General features: G+C 38.0%; 1 protein-coding gene across 3 annotated transcripts in view; it reads right to left on the minus strand.

Annotated features, from left to right (window-relative positions):
- The window catches only part of Ube2g1 (ubiquitin conjugating enzyme E2 G1), a 56,909-nt gene that overhangs the window by 22,440 nt on the left and 14,961 nt on the right, over positions 1–19,508 (minus strand). Inside the window, exon 2 of one of the 3 annotated variants that reach the window (XM_055597316.1) lies at positions 19,354–19,468. In XM_055597316.1, the coding sequence (XP_055453291.1) occupies positions 19,354–19,468 (115 nt within the window). Of the gene's footprint in view, positions 1–642; positions 719–13,762; positions 13,875–19,353; positions 19,469–19,508 lie in introns of those variants that run through there. The other 2 variants (XM_055597317.1, XM_055597318.1) reach the window with 2 other exon arrangements.

Raw genomic sequence — 19,508 nt, forward strand, 5'->3', positions numbered from 1 at the left:
CACACACACACACACACACACACACACACACACACACACACACACACCACACACACACAGCCTGTCTTGTTTTAAAAAAACCTAGACAGACAGATAGACAGACAGACAGACAAAAGGACTTATTGGTAACAGGCAAATCACATGAGTTTTTAAAATAACTTTAAGGAAGTATAACTGACATTAGGGTATTATGTCAACTATATGATTTGGTGAATTTTACTATACTATCACCTTTGAAGCAACCATCACAATCTTGATAGTGAATACAAACATCAACACCAGAAAAACGATCAATTATTTCATCTGTCAAGAGAGCTGAGTGGTTCAGATTGGGCAGTGAGTGAGTGAGGACAAAACAGGTTTAACATCAGTTCAGAAAGGACTTGCCAGAAATCTAAATGGGTACATGATTATCATACAGCACTTGCCATCATCCAAGATAGGCCATGTAATCATGGAAGCAAGTGTAATGCAATTCAGAGTACTATAAAATATCAGAGAATATGCTGGTAACAGAGAAAGCCGTATCTTTTTGAGCAACCAAAGATGGCTCTAGTTAACCAACTGTAACTTCATACACTGATATCAGGGTCCACCTTCATTTGTCAACCTACTGAATTTGTAATCACTTGGGAGACACACCTCTTGTGCATGTCTGAAGGTGTTTCCAAAACAGTTTAACTTGGAATGTGGTTGGGACCATTCTATACACTCTGGTTCCAAGGATGCATAAGAAGGGAAGAGATAAAGAGAAGAGAGAGAGTAACAGGATCCATACCTCCTGCCATTATCTTACTACTGTCACACTCCAGCTATCATTATCTTCCCAGACATGATGAACTACATAGTAAACACACTTGATGAACCAGAAACTGAAATAACACTTGTTCCTTAAGTTGATCAATTACTTTATCACAGCAACAAGAATTAATGCATACACCAACAACACAAAGTAAAAGTCACTACACCAAATTCCCATCAACACTAGAGATATGTGTATATTCTTTTCTAATAGTACCTGCAACATAGTTGGGAATCAGTGAAAGGTGCATGTGTAGTGAAGGCATAAGGATTATGGGTAATCGCTTTCTACATGCACTATCTCATTTGCAATCTTTTCAGCTTAAATGTGTGTGGCACTACACCCAGCTCTCACTTTTTTAATGTACCCTAAATCCCGAAACATCTACATATGAGCATCCATTGCTTATTTCATGCAAGAAATGTAAAAAAAAGTCAGAAAAATGTCCAATATCTCACTTTTAACAGGGTTTGCCCTGGTGTATGGATTGTTAGGTCTAGATGCATGAACACTTAACATCATCATGTTTTCATGAATGATTCCTTCAAAGTGTAGCTCATCTCAGTGCCATCTCTGTGAAGTCTTCCTTAAAAAAAAAATTACTCTGACTAAAAATCCTATTCATTGTATGTGCAACCTATTATATTGTATTAATAAGCATGACCATCATAGGTTCATTATTCCCAGAAATATGGCAATATGTAATAGGTGATCTAAAAGTAGTACAAGAAATGGGGGTAAATGAAATACAAAAGAAGAGCATATCACAAATCATTAATAGCTATAAAAGGAGCTGGTGTGGTGGCAGACACCTGTAATTCCAGAACTTTAAAGACAGGAAGAAAACTACAAATATGAGGACATCCAGGTCTATACTGTGATATCCAGTTTGTTTTGTTTTTTTTTTAAAGGGGGGGGGGGGGAATCAGGCACAGAAAAGGCTCACATATTTATCCCAAAACATGGGAAGCAGAGGTAGGTGGATATTTGGCCATGGCTACATAGTGAGAACCTGCATCAGAAGGAAGGGAGAAAGAAGAAAGACGCATAGAAAACTACATTAAGGAGCTGGGCCTATGCAGGGTGTGATTGTATACTTTTTAAACCCAGTACTCAGGGAGGCAGAGGCAGGTGGATTGCTGTGAGTTTGAGGCCATCCTGGTCTACAAAGCAAGTCCAGGACAGCCAAGACTACACAGAGAAACCCTGTCTTAAAACTAACAGCAAGAGGGGAGGGAAGGGGAGGAGAGAGGAAGAGAAAGGGGAGAGAAGAGAGAGCTGGGCCTATGACTTAATAAAGAGACACAATGAAACAAGACAAGATAGAAAAAGCTAGAAAATAAAGGCTCCTTGTTAGTCATATTAAGGTCCAACTTCATCCATGGTGCAATGATAACCCTTGAAAGAACTGGACAGTGTTTGTTCTTATTATATTTTCAAGAAAATGGGGCGAGCTTCAGAGATTTAAATTTTCAAAAACCAATCTAGAAGATGGATATATGGCTCAGAAGTTAAGAAACGGTACAGCAGTTGCAGAGGACTTCAGTTTGATTCCCAACACCCACATCAGGTGTAACTCCAGCTCCAGGGGAGCCAACGCCATCATCTGGCCTCAAATGCACAAACCCACATACAGACACACACGTACATATAGTTAAAATAAGTCATTTAAAAAGAAAAAGGCATGCTAGGCATGTTGGTGCATAACTTACAGTAACACTATGATGACAAGTATGGGAGACCAGCCCTTGGTTACAATATCTAAAGAGCCCAATATCTAAAGTATGTGATTATTTCATAGGTATATAAGGTATTTTGATTAAGTAGTGAAATGGTTTTGAAACTAGAAAGAGGTTAATGGTTGTATAATACTGACAATAAACTAACCAGCACTGAATGGCACATTTTAACATAGTAAATCCCATCTTAACTTTTCCCCCCATCTTAACTCTTAAAATGACTCAAAGGTATTAAAACAGGAAACATACGGGGAGATACCTGTTTGAAGGGTAAGGGGAAAATGATTTAACCTGAAATGCCAACGCACATGTTGTGGATGTGTATGCTGGGAGAAAGGCTGTCTTTGCAGAGTTAAGAGACTGAACTCTGGACCTTGCATATGCTAAGCAAGCATTCTGCTACTGAGTGACATCCTCAGAGGAAACAAAGAGAAAAGCAGGAAATTTATGATAAAGAAGCTAATAACATGTGGAGCAGAGCAAACAGTCAACAACGGTATGTTTATACTTCTATAGAAGGAAGAGGCTCTCTAAATTAAGGCCATTAGGTTCAGAAAAGAAACCCAAAACTGCCCTCATCATAAGTAGTAAAGATAAATCTATATAAACAACACTGACTAGGCTAGGAGACAGTAAGGTGGAAAAGTACAAGTGGGAATTGCTTCTCTAAGGTTGTGGTAGATTGCAGTAGCCATAGACAGGTAAATAAAATTCAAGCAAGTACCTTTTTTTAAAAAAGAATTATTTATTTTACATATATGAATGCTGTATCTATAGGTCAGCTAAATATCAGAAGAGGGCATCAGATCCCAGTATAGATGGTTATAAACCACCATGTGGTTGCTAAGAATTGAACTCAGGACCTCTGGAAGAGCAGCCAGTGCTCTTAACTGCTGAGCCATCTCTCCAGCGCCCAAGCAAGTAGTTTTATTTGGTTGGTTTTTCAGTATTTTAGACATGAGCTCATCTTGGCTCGCCTTAACTTCTATCCTCTTTACTAAGTAAGACAATAGTATTTGTCTTTATGTAGTGTCATTACATGACATTATAATGGTTGTTGTTATTGCTGCTGTGACTTTAAATAGGGTCTTCTCTTGTAGTCCAAGCTACAGAATCAGACCTTGTCTGGAAAAATAATTTTAGGTGGGAGGAGGCACAAAAGGCTAAAAGAGTAAGTGTAATAGTATACACCTCTAATGCCAGCACTTGAAGATGGGACAAGAAGATTCAAGAGTTCCAGTCACGCCTGTAAGACCTGTCTCAAAAAAGGTGAGAGCATACAAAAAGTGAACACACATTAATTATTAGGATCAATATAAATTGTATGAAACACCTTTAATAACTGGGCTTGTACACTAAAAAGCTTTAGAGAAACAGCTAGCTTAGTATAAAGAACATTCCTAGTATCCACAATATGGTCTTCTAATACAAATTTACAGAGCTAACAGAGGAGCAGGGCTTTGTGAAGAAGAAATGACAGTCTAAGTCTAAGGCATAAAAAAACGTGTTCAGCTCTTCTCAATACCCAATAAAACAAAAGCTATCAGATGGTACTGTGGTCTTGTTTAAAGAACAAGAGCCAACTTGATGGGGCCTCTATTGGCCAAAAATGTTACAAGTTGAGTATTAGTATGATTTATAACCATAAAGGATAGACAAATGAGTCTAAATAATGAGTAACATTTATTTAAAACAAACCTGGTTGCTATTATTAGATGCTAGGAAATCATCTTGTCATTTTAGTTTTTATGTGGGTTTTATTTCACAGTACTGGGGGAAAAGTCAGGCAATTAAAAATAATCCTACCATGTAAAGAATTAACCTCAGATTAGCAGACTTGGTAGCAGCATCTTTTCCTCAGAGCCATCTCGCCAACCCATTCTTAGCTCACTCTGTGAAAGTAACACATTTTGAAAACCAAAGAAAAGCAATAGAACCATTAATAATTACGTTATCAAGTAACATTTCTTTCTTTAACCTCCAGGTCGGCAGTTGTTATGGAGCCCCTGCGCTAAGCTAGAGTGAGCATGCCCACTTTTCTAAATTATGCAAACAAGTTTTTCCTTTTCTCTCTTTCTCCTTTCTTCAGATGCTTATCAAAGCCTGAGCATGCTTTCTTGGGCACTCTGGGTTTTCTCACTTTCTCTGAAATCCTCACCACCCTTGCTATGGTGCTGCTCATTTGCCATGTGGTGGCTTGCTAGCCTCCATGGCTAACTCAAAAGGCATGGCTTTCTCTCTTACCTGTCTTGTTTTGCTTTTTTTTTAAAACTCAAGTAAGACTGTCCTCCAGCTTAAAATATAAAAATACATCTGCTGAAAAGTTTTGAAAATGTTGTTATTCTATCACTCTGTCTACATTCTAAGTCCCTAGGTAAAAATGAGAAAGCCAAACAAATCTTTTAAAAGATAAAGTCATTACTTGTGAGGTAATATCACCTAACAAAACTGAACCTGTTCAAGCTCATAGATATAAAGACAAATACAAAGCACTCAGAAAAACATGTTAAGAGAATCCCCATGACAAAACTAGCAGAGGTTACACGTGAGAAATTATGAAGACAAGACCTGGAATTGTAAGCAAATTTTCTACAGACAATAAGAAGTGAATCTAAACATTAAAGGGGGAGGGGTGTTTATGACTCAACTGAAAATGAAGTCTGACTAGATACTAGATAATATTAAGGAATAAACATTTGCCAGGAGGTGGTAGCACACGCCTTTAATAACAACACTCAGGAGGCAGAGGCAGGCGAATCTTGAGTTCAAGGCCAGCGTGGTCTGCAGAGCAAGTGCCAAGACAGCCAGGGACACACACACACACACACACAAAACCTGCCTCGAAAAACGATAATAGTAATAATAATAGTAATAATAATAAATATAATAATAAATTATTATATAAAATTCATTCTATATAAAATTTATTATAAATAAAACATATTTATTCTAATAATAATATAAAGAGTATAATATTATTAGAAATAAACCTTATTTTTTTCTGGACAGCCATCTTCCCCTGTATTCCTGGCTAGCCTGTATCTGCCTTACTAAGTACTGGGATTAAAGGCATGTACCTCACCTCCAAGTTACAGAGCCATCTTTATAGCAAATCCTATTTGAAACTTTCCCCCCCATTTTTGCATGTTTCTGGTTTTCTGAGGCACAGTCTCACTACGTATTCCAGCTAGCCTTGATTTTGTAACCTTCCTTCAAATTAGTTGGATTTACAGAGTGTATTACCATGCCTGATTCTTTCAATTATTAGGGTAAGATCTTTTATCTAAGACCAGGCTTGGTGGCCCACACCTTTAATCCCAGCACTAGAGAGGCAGAGGCAGGTGGATTTCTGTGAGTTCAAAGCCAGCCTGGTCCTCAAAGCCAGCCCAGGACAGCCAGGGCTACACAAAGAAACCCTGTCTCAAAACAAAACAAAACTAACTTTTATCTAAATATTATGCAGTTACTCTTAAATAATATAAGATTTACCAAAATAAATTTATCAATTGCTACACAGCTAATTACTGTAACTATAAAAACCTTTCTTCAACATTCATAATTAATCAATATTGGAAAGATATCAGCAATGGTTTGAATGAGAATGGCCTTCATAGGCTCATGTTTGAATACTTCGGTCCCAGAGTGTAAAACTGTTTGGGAAGAATTCGAAGGTGAAGCCTTACTGGAGGAGGAGTGTAGTGGAAGTTTTGGTTTCTTTAAAAACTCAGTTATGTTATGTAAATATGTTTTGTTTTAATCCCAAGTGTGGGATTTTAGTTTGGGCTTTCCTTTGTCTGATAACTGCTTCCTGCAGGGTGTGGTCTTTGCAGCATGGAGAGGGGCATCGCCTAGGACTCTAAGGGTATAAATATGAGAGCCCAGAAAGTGTGGCAGTTTGGAGAGTATCAGAGAGATGCTTCGTGGAGCTTGGAGCAGCTTGGCGGAGAAAGATAGAGGAGACTGCTTTCTGCTTTTGCTGTTGACAAAGCCTGGTACAGCTCCAGAAGAACCCACTGACCCTAAACAACCGGGAGAAGTAAAGGGGTCTGTAACCCCTCTTCCCACTGGCCTCTCTCCTCCCTAGGGTTGGAGGTAAGGAACCCCAAACAATACAGATTTAAAAAAAAAAAAAAAAAAAAAAACAACGAGCACAACAGAGGTGTGTCACTGGCAGTGGGCTTTGAGGTTGGTCCTGCATCTCCTGTTTGCTGTTTTCAAATGCTCAAGGTGTTCCTGCTACCATGTTTTCATTAACAGTCATGAACTCCAAACCTCTCAAACCGTAAACCCAATTCATCACATTCTTTTATAAACTGCTTTGGTCATGTGTTTTATCATAGCAATAGAAAAGTAACTAACCAACAAACTGCAAAAAAATTATCACACTCCTACTATAGATTTAAGATCCATCAATCTAATCATCTTTATAGATTACTAATCAATATTAAAACTGCTTACAATTAGAATCCCTTTCTTTACACTGAGTCATAGGCTACAGAAAACTGATTTCCTAACCAAAAAACATTTGGAACATGAAGCAGACAAGTAAAACCAGTCAGACGTAGCATCTACAATATTCTGCCAGAAGAATTTTCTTGACAAAATTTATGAGCACATTCCTTAAAATAACAATAATATTCTACCGCCTGCAATATCACATCTGACCATGGTGTACCAGACCCTGATATACCAACTTAAATATCTTAAATAAGGCTGTCATGTTGTTGAAGTCCTCTAAATTCTTGTTCTTTATCTCTCACTACAAAATTAGGTGACTCTTACGCTTTCTAAACATTTACTGATGAGTTTTCTCATATTAAGCCCTTAGTATGTGCTTAAATTACATTAACAAACATTACATCAGCATACATTAACAAACTTTTCTACTGAGATTTGACACACATACTAAGGGCTTAATATGAGAAAATTCATCAGGGTTTAGCACTAAAACCAGTAATGTATTTCTGCCTAACTTTCCACTGTAAACATGAAAATGGGGGCTAAAAGTAGATGCTGAATGTATGAAAAATGGCTGAGCTCCATTCATGGCTGATTACCAACAGCTTTGCCCACAGAAGAAATGTTACCTTAGACATACTCAAGTTGTTTATAAAGGTTATAAAACAAACAGCTAACTGATACTCATTCAGTGGGATGAAGTTTTACCTGTTACTCTCAGAATGTTATATTAGATTTGCTAAATATATATTTCCTTTTGTGTACCAAAAAAAATTCATATGAGTTTCAAGATGTGACCTGGATCTGGCATAGCTCAAAAGGATCACAGATGAGATTTCCCCTGGTCCTTCCCATTTAATAGACAAATTTTAACTTCTGTCTCCAGTCTGAATTTGTCTCAGCAGATTTTCATCTGTTTGACTCTGTTCCGGGATCAGCTGTGGACTGCAAGCTGAAATCTGGACTTCCTGGAAACTGACATGATTGCTCCCTGCCTCTTCGGGTGGATCAACTAACCAGATGCTTGTGACTGCCCCATTGCCCAGCCTTTGACTGGCGTTTAAGCCTCCCTAGCCCCTGATGCCAATAGTCCAATGGTTAGCACTGAAGAAGCTCCAGAAGATGGATCTCCGGCCCAAAATCCCACCTAGCAGGCTGAAATGTTAAGTCAAAAGGGGCTCCCTGACATTAGCTATTATCTTGGGCATCTGCTTAGCTGAAATGGAAACTAATATTGCAGCAACTGGGCTAAAAGCCTAGAAAGACCCCAGAGAGAAAGGATAATAGTTCTCCTTGGCTTACTACCCCTATATCCACCCTGAAGGGACCCCTACTCATTTTGATTTTTATCTTTGGGCCTTGTATTTTAAATTGCTTGATAAAGAAATGCTTTCATAAAGAAATGCTTGAGAGCAATACATTAATGATACTCAGATCTCATTGTAAAAAGGCAAATCTATAGGATACAAGGTGTCATATCTGGAAGACCCAAGATTGGGTCTTCAAATGATCATGGGAAAGGGGGAAATGAGAGACCAAAACATTAAAAATTAGCAACTATTATTAATTAAGGCCTGAACTAGGTAAGTAAAGAAGTACAGTAATGCCCTGAGGGGAAGGACTGCCTTCCTGCATCCCCCTAGAGAGGGACACCAGACCATTAATGGTCTGGGAACCTTCCTATAGCCAATCAATTCAAAATGTAGCATTTTGACCAATAGGTGCTTTGCCAGGCAGGAACTGCCCCTGCCTTGGGCATTCTGGGATGGACCAGAATCTTTAAATGACCCAACTAACCTGGGCACGGCGCACTCAGCTCCCACCGCTTCGGTGGTGGGGGGTGTGGGCCCAAGCTGCAGCTTGTAATTTACAATAAAAAGAACCTCATGTATTTACAGCAGAAGTCTGTTTATCCCTGGTCTTTTGGGGTTCGTGAACTGGGCAGAACACAAGAATCCCTAGAGACAGAAAAAACTGTTCACATAAACATGAACCTACTTTGATCCGACTAATTTTTTTTTAAGATAGGACATTTGGGAAAGTCTGAATCTCACTTGACAACAGGAAATTTGGGCCACAGTTTAAGATGCTATGTGTAGTATATGGTGGTATATATAAATCAGGATTAGGTTTACATTTCAATTCTCCTTAGCCTTGACAAATTAAATCATTTCTCTTCCCCCCCCCAAGTTTCATTTTTATTAACCATAAAGATAAGAAAATTTTTATCCATAAAACTCCTACTTTATGAAAGAAAGGAGAGATGTATGTGCGTGTATGAAAGTGTCATAGACCAACACCTGGTGATTTCAATTATTCTCCACTTTATTTTTTGAGACAGGGTCTCACTGAATATGGAGCTTACTGATTTGGCTAAGCTGGCTAGCCAATGAGCTCCAGGGTTCCACCTGATTCTACCCCTCCAGCATAGACTTTAAAGCACCTAGTCTTTAAATGTCAGAAAGGAATCCAAACTGAGGTCTTCTCAGGGTTACATAAACAGCCAATTTACTGACTGAGGCATTTCCTCATCACAAAAAGGGACCTTGTAATGTAAAATACTGTCCCATCTTAGTATATAGAAAATGTTAATCATCTATTGTCTTCTATTGTCTAAGAAATACAGTGTTCTTTAGAATCTCAATAACAGCCTTTAATCCCAGGAGGCAGAGGCAGGTGGATCTCTTGAGTTCAGGTCAGCTTGGACTACCCAGCAAGTTTCCAGGCCAGCCAAAGAGAAACCTTGTCTCAAAAAACAAAAACAAAAAAAATGGAAACTCAAGAACAAGCCTATAGCTTCCACCATCCACTTTGAGAAAAGTACTACTTGTTTCTAATGAGAACTGCTGGGAGCCCTACCTCCCCACACACCCTGTTTATAGTACAGATATTGTAATTTCCAATGTTCCTGTAGGAAAGTCTTTCACATGTCACATGGAAACCTACAAAGCAACTGTCCCACAGGAAACACGCAGTGACTGATAGTAGCTTCAAACCAAACCTATAAATGAGCACAGTTTTCCAACCGTTATGCTTAAAGCTGTATTAAAACATTTTTACTAAAATCACCAACTGTTTCATAATATGCTAGCTAGTACTGACTCTTTTCAGTGTCAAATCCACAAATCCTGGTTTGGCCTGAGTCTACTGTCCTAAAACTCTTTGAGAACATACTAGGCTGTTGAGGTTGACAGCGTAAAACTGCCTCCTTTACCTGTATCTCAAAATGCTGACAATAAGAATCTATGTTTATTTTTAAAATAAAATTAAAAGTTGAAAAGAATAAAAATAACTAGAAAAGTTGCAGCTAAAGAGATGGCTCATTGGTTAAAGCACTTGTTTTTGTAGAGGACCCAGGTTCAATTCCCAATATCCACAGTGGAAATTCAAAACCATCTCTAATTCCAATTTCAGGAGACCCAATGCTTTCTTCTGACCTGTCCCAATAATTATTGGACACCAATAATATACACATGACACACATACATGAAGGCAAAACACACATAAAATAAAATGAATAAGTAAAATTAAAAACTGTGAAAGTTAAATTGATGTTCCTTAAGGGATCAGAATATCTAAGTCATAGTGTTAAGTTTTCCATAATAAATACAACTTAAACCAAGCCACAAGAAAATAAAAATACAGAATGAACAAAGCATATTTTGAGGAAGAAGTACTAAATTTTAAGAAATAACATGGGCAACCAGGAAAGAGGAAAACAAGTAAAAATACATGGGGGCAAAAGACTCAAGTTGGTGGGGCTGGAGAAATGCCTCCGCAGGTAATGGCAGCTCAAAATTGATTCTAACTCCATTTCCAAGGAATCTGACACTCTCACAGAGACAGACACACACATGCAGGCAGAACATCAATGCATCGATGCACATGAAATAAAAATAAACAAATTATTAAAAAGGAAAAGAAAGGGCCTGTTAGCTCACTCATGTAATCTTGGGGAGGCAGAGGCAGGCAGATCTCTTTGAGTTCAAGGCCAGCCTGGTCTACAAAGTGAGTCCAGGACAGCCAAGGCTACACAGAGAAACCTTGTCTCAAAAACAAAAACAAAAGAAAAAAAAAATCAGGTTAGCCTCATATTTCTCTGTAATAATTCAAATAGTTGGCAAGTGACAAAACTATAGAATTCTAAGGGGAAGTGTGATACAAAGAATGAAGCCAAAGAAATCAAACTAGGATGGCAGTAAGAATTATGAATGATCTTAGGATCTGCCTGTCAAGTTCTCCTTTTCTTCCTTCCTTTATAGTGTGCCCTCCACATGTGGGAATAAAGGACAGCTCGCAGGAGCTGCTTATCCCCTCTACCATGTGAACACCACGGACTGCATTCAGGTGGTCAGGCTTGGGCACAGGCACCCTTACCCAATAAACCATCTTTCTGGCCTGCTTCTTGTAACTGCTGAAAATAAATTTTGTAATGGAAACACAGATGATAGTTACTAGGTCCATATAAATACACAAAACTAAATCAATTATCACAAGCCTAAAAATATACGCAGGTGCTGGAGAGACTGTTCAACAGTCAAGAATACTTGTTGCTTGTGAAAGGACGTGGGTTTGTTCCAACACCCAAAAGGTGGCTCATAACCACCTGTAACTTGCAATTTCAGGAATATGACGCCCTCTTCTAGACTCTGTGGGCACCAGGCATGCACACAATGTGCAAAAATATATGCATACAAAGCATTCCTACAAATAAAAATTTTAAGACAGATCAATCTCCATAACTGCAAATTAGCTGACTGATGATTGATTACTAAGATATTGCTTTTATTTAAAAAGTAAATTGGTAAGTACCAAAATAATGTGGCCAACTTTTTTGGTGAGATAAGCATGACATGAAAACTCAGGTCATATAAGTCAGAATGACAGTCACCTACATAGAAATATATCAACTTGAAGAATAAGGTAAAAACACTTATATTTCTAAGTAGTATCCTATTTTCACTTAACTATATAATACTCATAAATACAAAGAGATAATATACAAAGCAAACACTGATAAAGAAGATAAAAGATAAACTGCAAACTGCACCATTATTCCCAGCCTTACTTAAAGATATCTTTTGTTTTCCCCCGAGACGGGGTTTATCTGTGTAACGGTCCAGGCTGTCCTGGAACTTGCTTTGTAGACCAGGCTAGCCTCAAACTCACATAGATCCATCTTCCTCTGCCTGCCAGGTGCTAGGATTAAAAGCATGCACCACCATACCCACCTTTAAGAGATCTAAAATAATAAAAGGGACTGGACAGATGGCACATCGGTTCTTGTTGCTCTTGCATAGTACCCAGAACCCGCACTGGAATGCTCTTCTCTGGCTTCCTTAGACACTAACTAGGCCCATGTATTTGAACACCTCGTCAACAGCTGATGTTGCTGTTTTGGAGATATTATGAAAACCTTATGAGATGTGACCTTGCTCAAAGCACACACTAACGGGTGAAAATTTGCTATTATATAACCTCACCTCCTGGCATTTTGCTCTTGTTCTCTCTGCTTCCTGTTTTGGCCATGTGCTGCCATGGTCCAAAACCTTAAACCCAACATTATAGTCTCTGGAACCATAGTAAAAATAAATTCTCCCTTCTCTAAGTTGCTTTTGGTCAAGGTATTTTATCACATTAGAAGAAAACTAATACACAGATAAATATAACAAAAATTGAAAATAAATTTACAATCTCAACAAAAAGTTTACAAAGTCTTCTAGTGGGAACACACATGGAAATAAATGTAGTCCAAGAATCTGAATAGGCCACCATAAACCAAGTAAGAAAGGAAAAATGCTAGTGTTAACAACTCAAAGAAAGAAAAAAACAAAACCCCCCTCCCAAAAACAAAACAAACAAACAACAAAAACACCGTAAGCAATTTCTGAGAACAGGGTTTCTGAGAGACAAGGCCTCTATCGGCTGGCAGGCCTGGAACTCACTCTGTCCGCCTCTGTCTCTCAGGCGCTGGCAGTAAAGGTGCGCACAGCCTACCTGCCACGCTAATCAACTTGTTAAAGAGAAAGGGTCTCATATCGCCCAGGATGGCCTGAAATTCACTGTGCAGCACTGTGAACTTCTGATCCTCCTGCTGGGTTAGTACCCAAGCTTAGGTTAGAGAGGACTGGGGAGCAAATCACACAAGGTAAACATTCTGACCAAGCTCCAGTCCCAGATATTTCTAGATAGTGCTGACAGTTGTAAAATATGAACATACCTACCACCACCAAACTATATACTTCAAAACTGCCTAAGCTGCCTGGTATAAATATTTTACTACAACTTTTAAAAAGGAAAGGCCTTTCTGAGTCTCTATTCTCTCATGGGGTGTAACCAAATTCAACAGATCAAACCCTTTAAGATTTTACTACATCTCAATCCTATTCATCCTCTATTTATCTGTACTCCTGACATTCTCATGTTGTCTAATAGTTTCCTTCTACATTAAAACCTTCCAAATGGGAGGGAAACACTTTAAGACCATGTGATGAGAAAAAAGAAGGCGAAACAACACAGTATTTTAAAACAGGACATTTATAGAGAGGTGAAAACGTTGCATCCAGCAGGAAACTTCCTTAAGCTCTGGGAGTAAATTACTTAAAAATCACTTCAGGAAGTCCCTGAAACTGACTAGATTCACTAGGCACCTCACTTCTCAAGTAAAGATTGCTGAGCGTTGCTCTTAAACATGCGGAGTTGCCTAGAAGAGGCAGAAACCAGCTGAACTGCCCAGAAGAAACTAGAAAGGATACTCTCCAACCTGTTGAGCTGCAGCAGGCTGTACAATGGACTCCAGACTCTTCAAGAGCTGTCAGCCTTGTTGGTGTGCTTTGGTGATAAAGTGTCTCTTGAGTCATTTCTGCTCATACATATTCCTATAAGTTCCAGTTGGACTTTGCTGGTATCTTTACTTGCCCTGTCATCAGTCCACTTATCTGGGATAAGAAGACATTTGTTAACACCGCCCCAATAATAAGTGTCATGTAACACCTGAGTGTATTCTAGGAGTTTTATCCAACTAGTTCATTTACTCCTCACTCAGAACTTGAAGACTCACTCATTCCTGAGTTTTCTCACCTAACACTACAGAATGTTAAAATATTGGGGTAAAGGTGCTTTTACTGCCAATCCTGATTATTTGAGTTCAATCCCTGGAACCCACACAGCAGCAGAGACCTTACTCCTCAAGCTGTCTTCTGGCCTCTTCATGCGCACACACATAAACAAACAATAAATTAAAATGTGGAGCTAGAAAGATACCTCAGTGATTAAGAGCAATTACTGGCTATATAGCCCAAGCTAGCCTTGAACTCAGAGATATGCTTGTCTCTGTTTTCCTGGGTACTGGGATAAAAGACACACACCACTCAGTCATGAAACTATATACATAAAATAATTTTAAAAGCTTTGTTTGTTTGTTTATATGCATGAGTGCTATTTATTTATTTATTTATTCATTCATTCATTCATTCATTCATTCATTCATTCATTCATTCATTCATTTATGTGCAAGGGTGCTCTTGTCTTCTCACCAGAAAGGGCATCAGATCCCATTACAGATGTTTGTGAGCTACAATGTGGTTGCAGGAAATTTCAGGATTTCTGGAAGAGCAGCTAGTGCTCTTAACCATTGAGCCATCCATCTCTCCAGCCCACATAAAAGATCATTTTTAAAAGCTAGGTGTGGTGGTTCATGCCTGCAATCTCAGCACTCACCAGGTTAAAAGAGAAAGAGATTCAGAACAACCTGAGCAAAGACTCTTTAATGTGGATGTGTATGCGAGTTCCTCCTGTGGCTTCTGTGGAGTTTCTCCCTTACATGAAAGGTCCCTTTTTTTTTTTTAAGATTTATTTATTTATTTATTTATTTATTTATTTATTTATTTATTTATTTATTTATTTATTATTCATCCAGTACTCTGCCTGCATGTATGCCTGCTGGCCAAAGGAGGGCACCAGATTTCATTATAGATGCTTATGAGACACTGGGAATTGAACTCTGTCAGGACCTTTGGAAGAACAGCCAGTGATCTTAACCTCTGAGCCATCTCCCCAGCACCAAAAGGTCCATTTTAGTCTCATTATTAAAGACACTGAAAGCTGAAACAATTTCAAATGGATCCAAACATTAAATTCCCCTAACTTGTAAGCCGTTCTTTTACAGAGTAAGGAACTCAAGGCTTCCACAAGAATAATGGTGACTATTCTGGCTGCCCTGCTGAGGAACAAAACTAGGGCATGACAATATGCTAAACAAACCTAGAACTAGATTAATTTTTTAAGTAAATGTACAAACTAAAATTATAGCTCAACATACTGGGCTATCTATAAAAGCACTTAAATACCTTGTGCACATTTTTAAAAACCCTTCCCTGAAATGAATGGTTCAGTGAACATAATCAAATGTTCAGCGAATTAACAAATATTAACTAACAAAAGATACAGCAATGTCTAAGATCTTGCTCAAAATTCACTCTCTTGTTCCCTGACCATAAAAAGTACAGGTGAGAAAAAGGAAGGAAAGAAAGCTGTCCTGCAAAATCTTTCTAAAAAGCAGTCGATTTTCTTGACTTAGCAATAGCTAGTCCTACAAGTTTATGACAAGAGAAATAACTGAAGATTACATACAAATATTTTTTCATTGGAAAAATTCAGATATAGCTAACTCAAATAATTTTAATTACAACTTTTAAAACAATCAAAATGAAACTGGGTGTGGTGGTGCATGTCCTTAAGGCCAGCACTCAGGGAGGGACAGGTAAGCAGATCTCTGTGAGTTTGAAGCCAGCCTGGGTCTGCAGAAAGAGTTCCAAGACAGCCAAGGATACACAGAGAGACCATGTCTCGAAAAACCAAAACATAAAAATGAAAGAAACATTACGGCACCAGGATATAAAGAATATTATATACTTATTTAGTAAACTTTGAAAAAGTAGATGATGACCTGAGAACTTTCAGTTGAAGAACAAAATACTGTAAATACATCTACCTCTTTAAGAAACACACAGTGAGGCTGCAGAGATGGCTCAATTGTTAAGATCACTTGTTGCTCTTGCAGAGAACTGGGGCCCAGTTCCCAACATCAACATGGGCCGACAATCTTCTGTAACTCCATCTGAAACCCTCTTCTGACCTCTGTGAACACCAGGCACACAGGAAGTGCCCAGACATACATTCAGGCGAAACACTGACATACATAAAATCAAATTTTAAAAAAAAAGTGATCTTCAAAAACTTTTAATAGCAAAACAAAAATGTAAAAGCTTAAGAGTATACACTAAAAAGCAAAACAGGGCTGGAGAACTGGCTCAGGGGTTAAGAGCACTGTCTGCTCTTCCAGAGGTCCTGAGTTCAATTCCCAGCAACCACATGGTGGCTCCTATCTGATCTGGTACCCTTTTCTGGCCTGCAGGCATACATTCAGGCAGAATATTGTCTACAAAATAAATAAATAATTCTTTAAAAAAAAAATAAATAAAAAGCAAAACAAAACTTTGGCCTATTATTCTAGTCTATCTTTCAAGAGTTCCAAAGTGGCAGTATGAACCTAAGCCAATAATTTTTTTTTTCAAAGACTATACAGCGTGCCCATGGTTCTGAAAGATGGAGACAGATGGAAGAACATGAACTGGTCAGCAAAGTGGAGGGAGCAAAATACTCACAGAGGGGCTGAGGCGAAGAAGGAAGGCTAAATCTTCTGGGCAGAACCCCAGAGAGGCGCCAGGTCAGTGACCGATGAACGAGGAAGGTCAGTAGTGAGAAGTGGGACTGAAAACATCTGTCATAGCAAGAAGTCAAGAGAGAATGTCTAAAGTTGATAAACCAAAAAAATAGACACTGTAAACATATTATTTAGAAGCATGGAGTAAAACCCCCAGGAAATCTGAACCAAAAAGGTTTTATGAAAGCAGCTGTCCCTATAGAGCAGCACTCTTTGATAGCAGTTTGGTAGAATTACAGGTATTTGATTTTTAAGCTAATATTCATAATACTGATTTTTTAAGCTTTTCTTTTTAATTTTACATTTTCTTCATTTTGCTTGAATACACAACCATAATTTTACTTCCTAAATCACAGCTATAACTTATTTGACAGTGTTATTTACCTATAAAGTGTGCAATTATCAAAGAAATCTACTGTAATTTGACCAGAATTTCTTCCTATCACAAAACAGACACAAAATAGGAGTATTGCTAATAAAAGTATCATTTCAGTTATAAAACACTGGCTTAAATGTTTATACTTGAGGTGCCGGGCAAAATACCTTTCTTACTGGGCTTTTGTTTATTTGGGGTTTTTTGCTTGTTTTTGGAAACAGGGTTTCACTGTATAGCTCTGGCTGTCCTGGAACTTGCTCTGTAGACTAGGCTGGCCTCAAACTAAGAGATCCACCTGCCTCTGCCTCTTGAGTGCAGGGATTAAAGACATGCACCACCATTGCTTGGTCTTCCTTACTATTTCTGTATTAGTCTAGTAGCCAGAGAAAACCCCATAAAACCCAAATCATGATGCTTCTCATATGATGAGGGCCTAACAAGGTCCTTCAGAATTTACCAGCATCCCACTCCAACCTTCTGTCTCTGGGTTCAGCTACATTTTCCTGGAACACTCGAGCTTATTATATCCTTTGCAGATGCTGTGTCTGTAGTACCCTTTACACATTCATTCCTTCACTGAACATTCTTCAATCAAATGTCACCTTAACTTTAACTCATATTCTTAGAAAATTTTATTCCCCATTCCTCTTTTACTTCCCACTTAGTATTCTACTACATTTTTATTAATATTTTAAAACTATGTTTCATTCTTTTACTCTACCTAGAATGCTAGCTCTAAAGGAATATGAATTTTTGTTTACTGAAGCCCACGGATCTATTATTTCTGACAATAAGTGTTTAATGAACTAACAGTTAAAAATAAAAAAAGATGCTGGGCATGGTGGCACATGCCTATAATTCCAGCACTCAGGGAGGCAGAGGCAAACAGACAGACAGATGTCTATGAGTTCGATGCCAGCCTAGTCTACAAATTGAGTCCAGGACAGCCAAAGCTATACAGAAAACTCCGTCTCGAAAAACACCAAAAAACTAACATCATAGGAAGAAACCGCATTATTGATAATTAAGTAAAATAGATTAGATCCCTTAAGAAATCCTGGGAAGCATATTTGCATCTCAGAGGAAAGGAGACTGAAAAAATGAGCACAACTTTGCTCACTGGAGGACCTGTTTCCTCAACAGATGAGATGACCTTTTTATTTAAAGTCGCAGTAATACTCTCACTCATTAACCACAACTTGACATGGCCTCAATGTCCACTATTGACTTCAACTCTGAATAAAGATCAGGAGCACACTGTTCATCTTTATTTTTTTTCCCCCCAGAACCACATAAAGAGCAAACTGGTATTCAGGAGAAATTATTACAGATCTTTTCATTGTGGTCCACATTGATGACAGAGAAATACATCAGTCATAATGTCAAAGAATTTCATCTACTCTACACAGTAACTTGTGAAATAAAAATTTAGACAGGCTGAAGTGGCGCATGCTTTCAATCCCAGCACTCAGGATGCAGAGGCAGGCGGGTCTCTATGAGTTCGAGGCCAGCCTGGTCTACAAAGTGAGTTTCAGGATAACCTGGGTGCTATTACAGAGAAACCCTGTCCTGAAAAATAAAACAAAAAAAAAAAAAAAAAAAAAAAAAAAAAAAAAAAAAAAAAAAAAAACAAAACAAAAACTTTTAATGATTAATTATAAGAAAAAAGAAATTAACCACTCTTTACTGATACACAGAAATACACGTGATAAGTACATACCAAGTACAAAAAGCACTTTATACATGTTCAGAAAGAATTATCATTAAGCTTTTTCCAGATCTCTTGTCATTAACAAAACACAGTATATGACACAAAGACTTGATCAAAATCATTTATTAATAATTTATTTTGTATTCTTGGAGAACAGATTTTGGCATGGCTACTCTGCAACTATTTTGAACTCATCTTCCCAAAAACAACATAGCTTTACCTTCTTTTTTCCATCACAAGTAGTAAAAGCATTTGTAAATAAAAGGTAAATTGAAAAGCCTGCTCACAGACATACATAACAAAAATGGAATGAAGTAGTAAAACAAAGCAGTCCTGATATTGATGAAAACAAACTTAGGAAAGATTATCAAGAAAATAGCATACATCAGAACAGAACAAAGAAAGAAAAAAATAATGAAATGGAAAACTGGAAATGAAGATGAGCAATTATAAAACTAATGCTCAAGAAAGAAATCCAAAAATTAAAGCATAGTAAAAGATATCCAAGGAACTCTCCTGAACCCACAGATTGAAATGGCTTACCATTAACAGGAAAATGTAACAGAGAATCACACCAAGACCAGTACATTCTGATGAAGTTACTGAACTTCAAGGATAAAGAAAGAAATTTGCCAATACCCAGGCAGAAGTAGGTCACCTACAAAGGGAAAAAAACAGTCAGGCTGGCTGGCCCCAGA

This window comes from Psammomys obesus, unplaced genomic scaffold (genome assembly GCF_907164565.1).
Source record: "Psammomys obesus unplaced genomic scaffold, mPsaObe1.curated_primary_1811, whole genome shotgun sequence".
In the NCBI taxonomy this organism is placed as follows: Eukaryota; Metazoa; Chordata; class Mammalia; order Rodentia; family Muridae; genus Psammomys; species Psammomys obesus.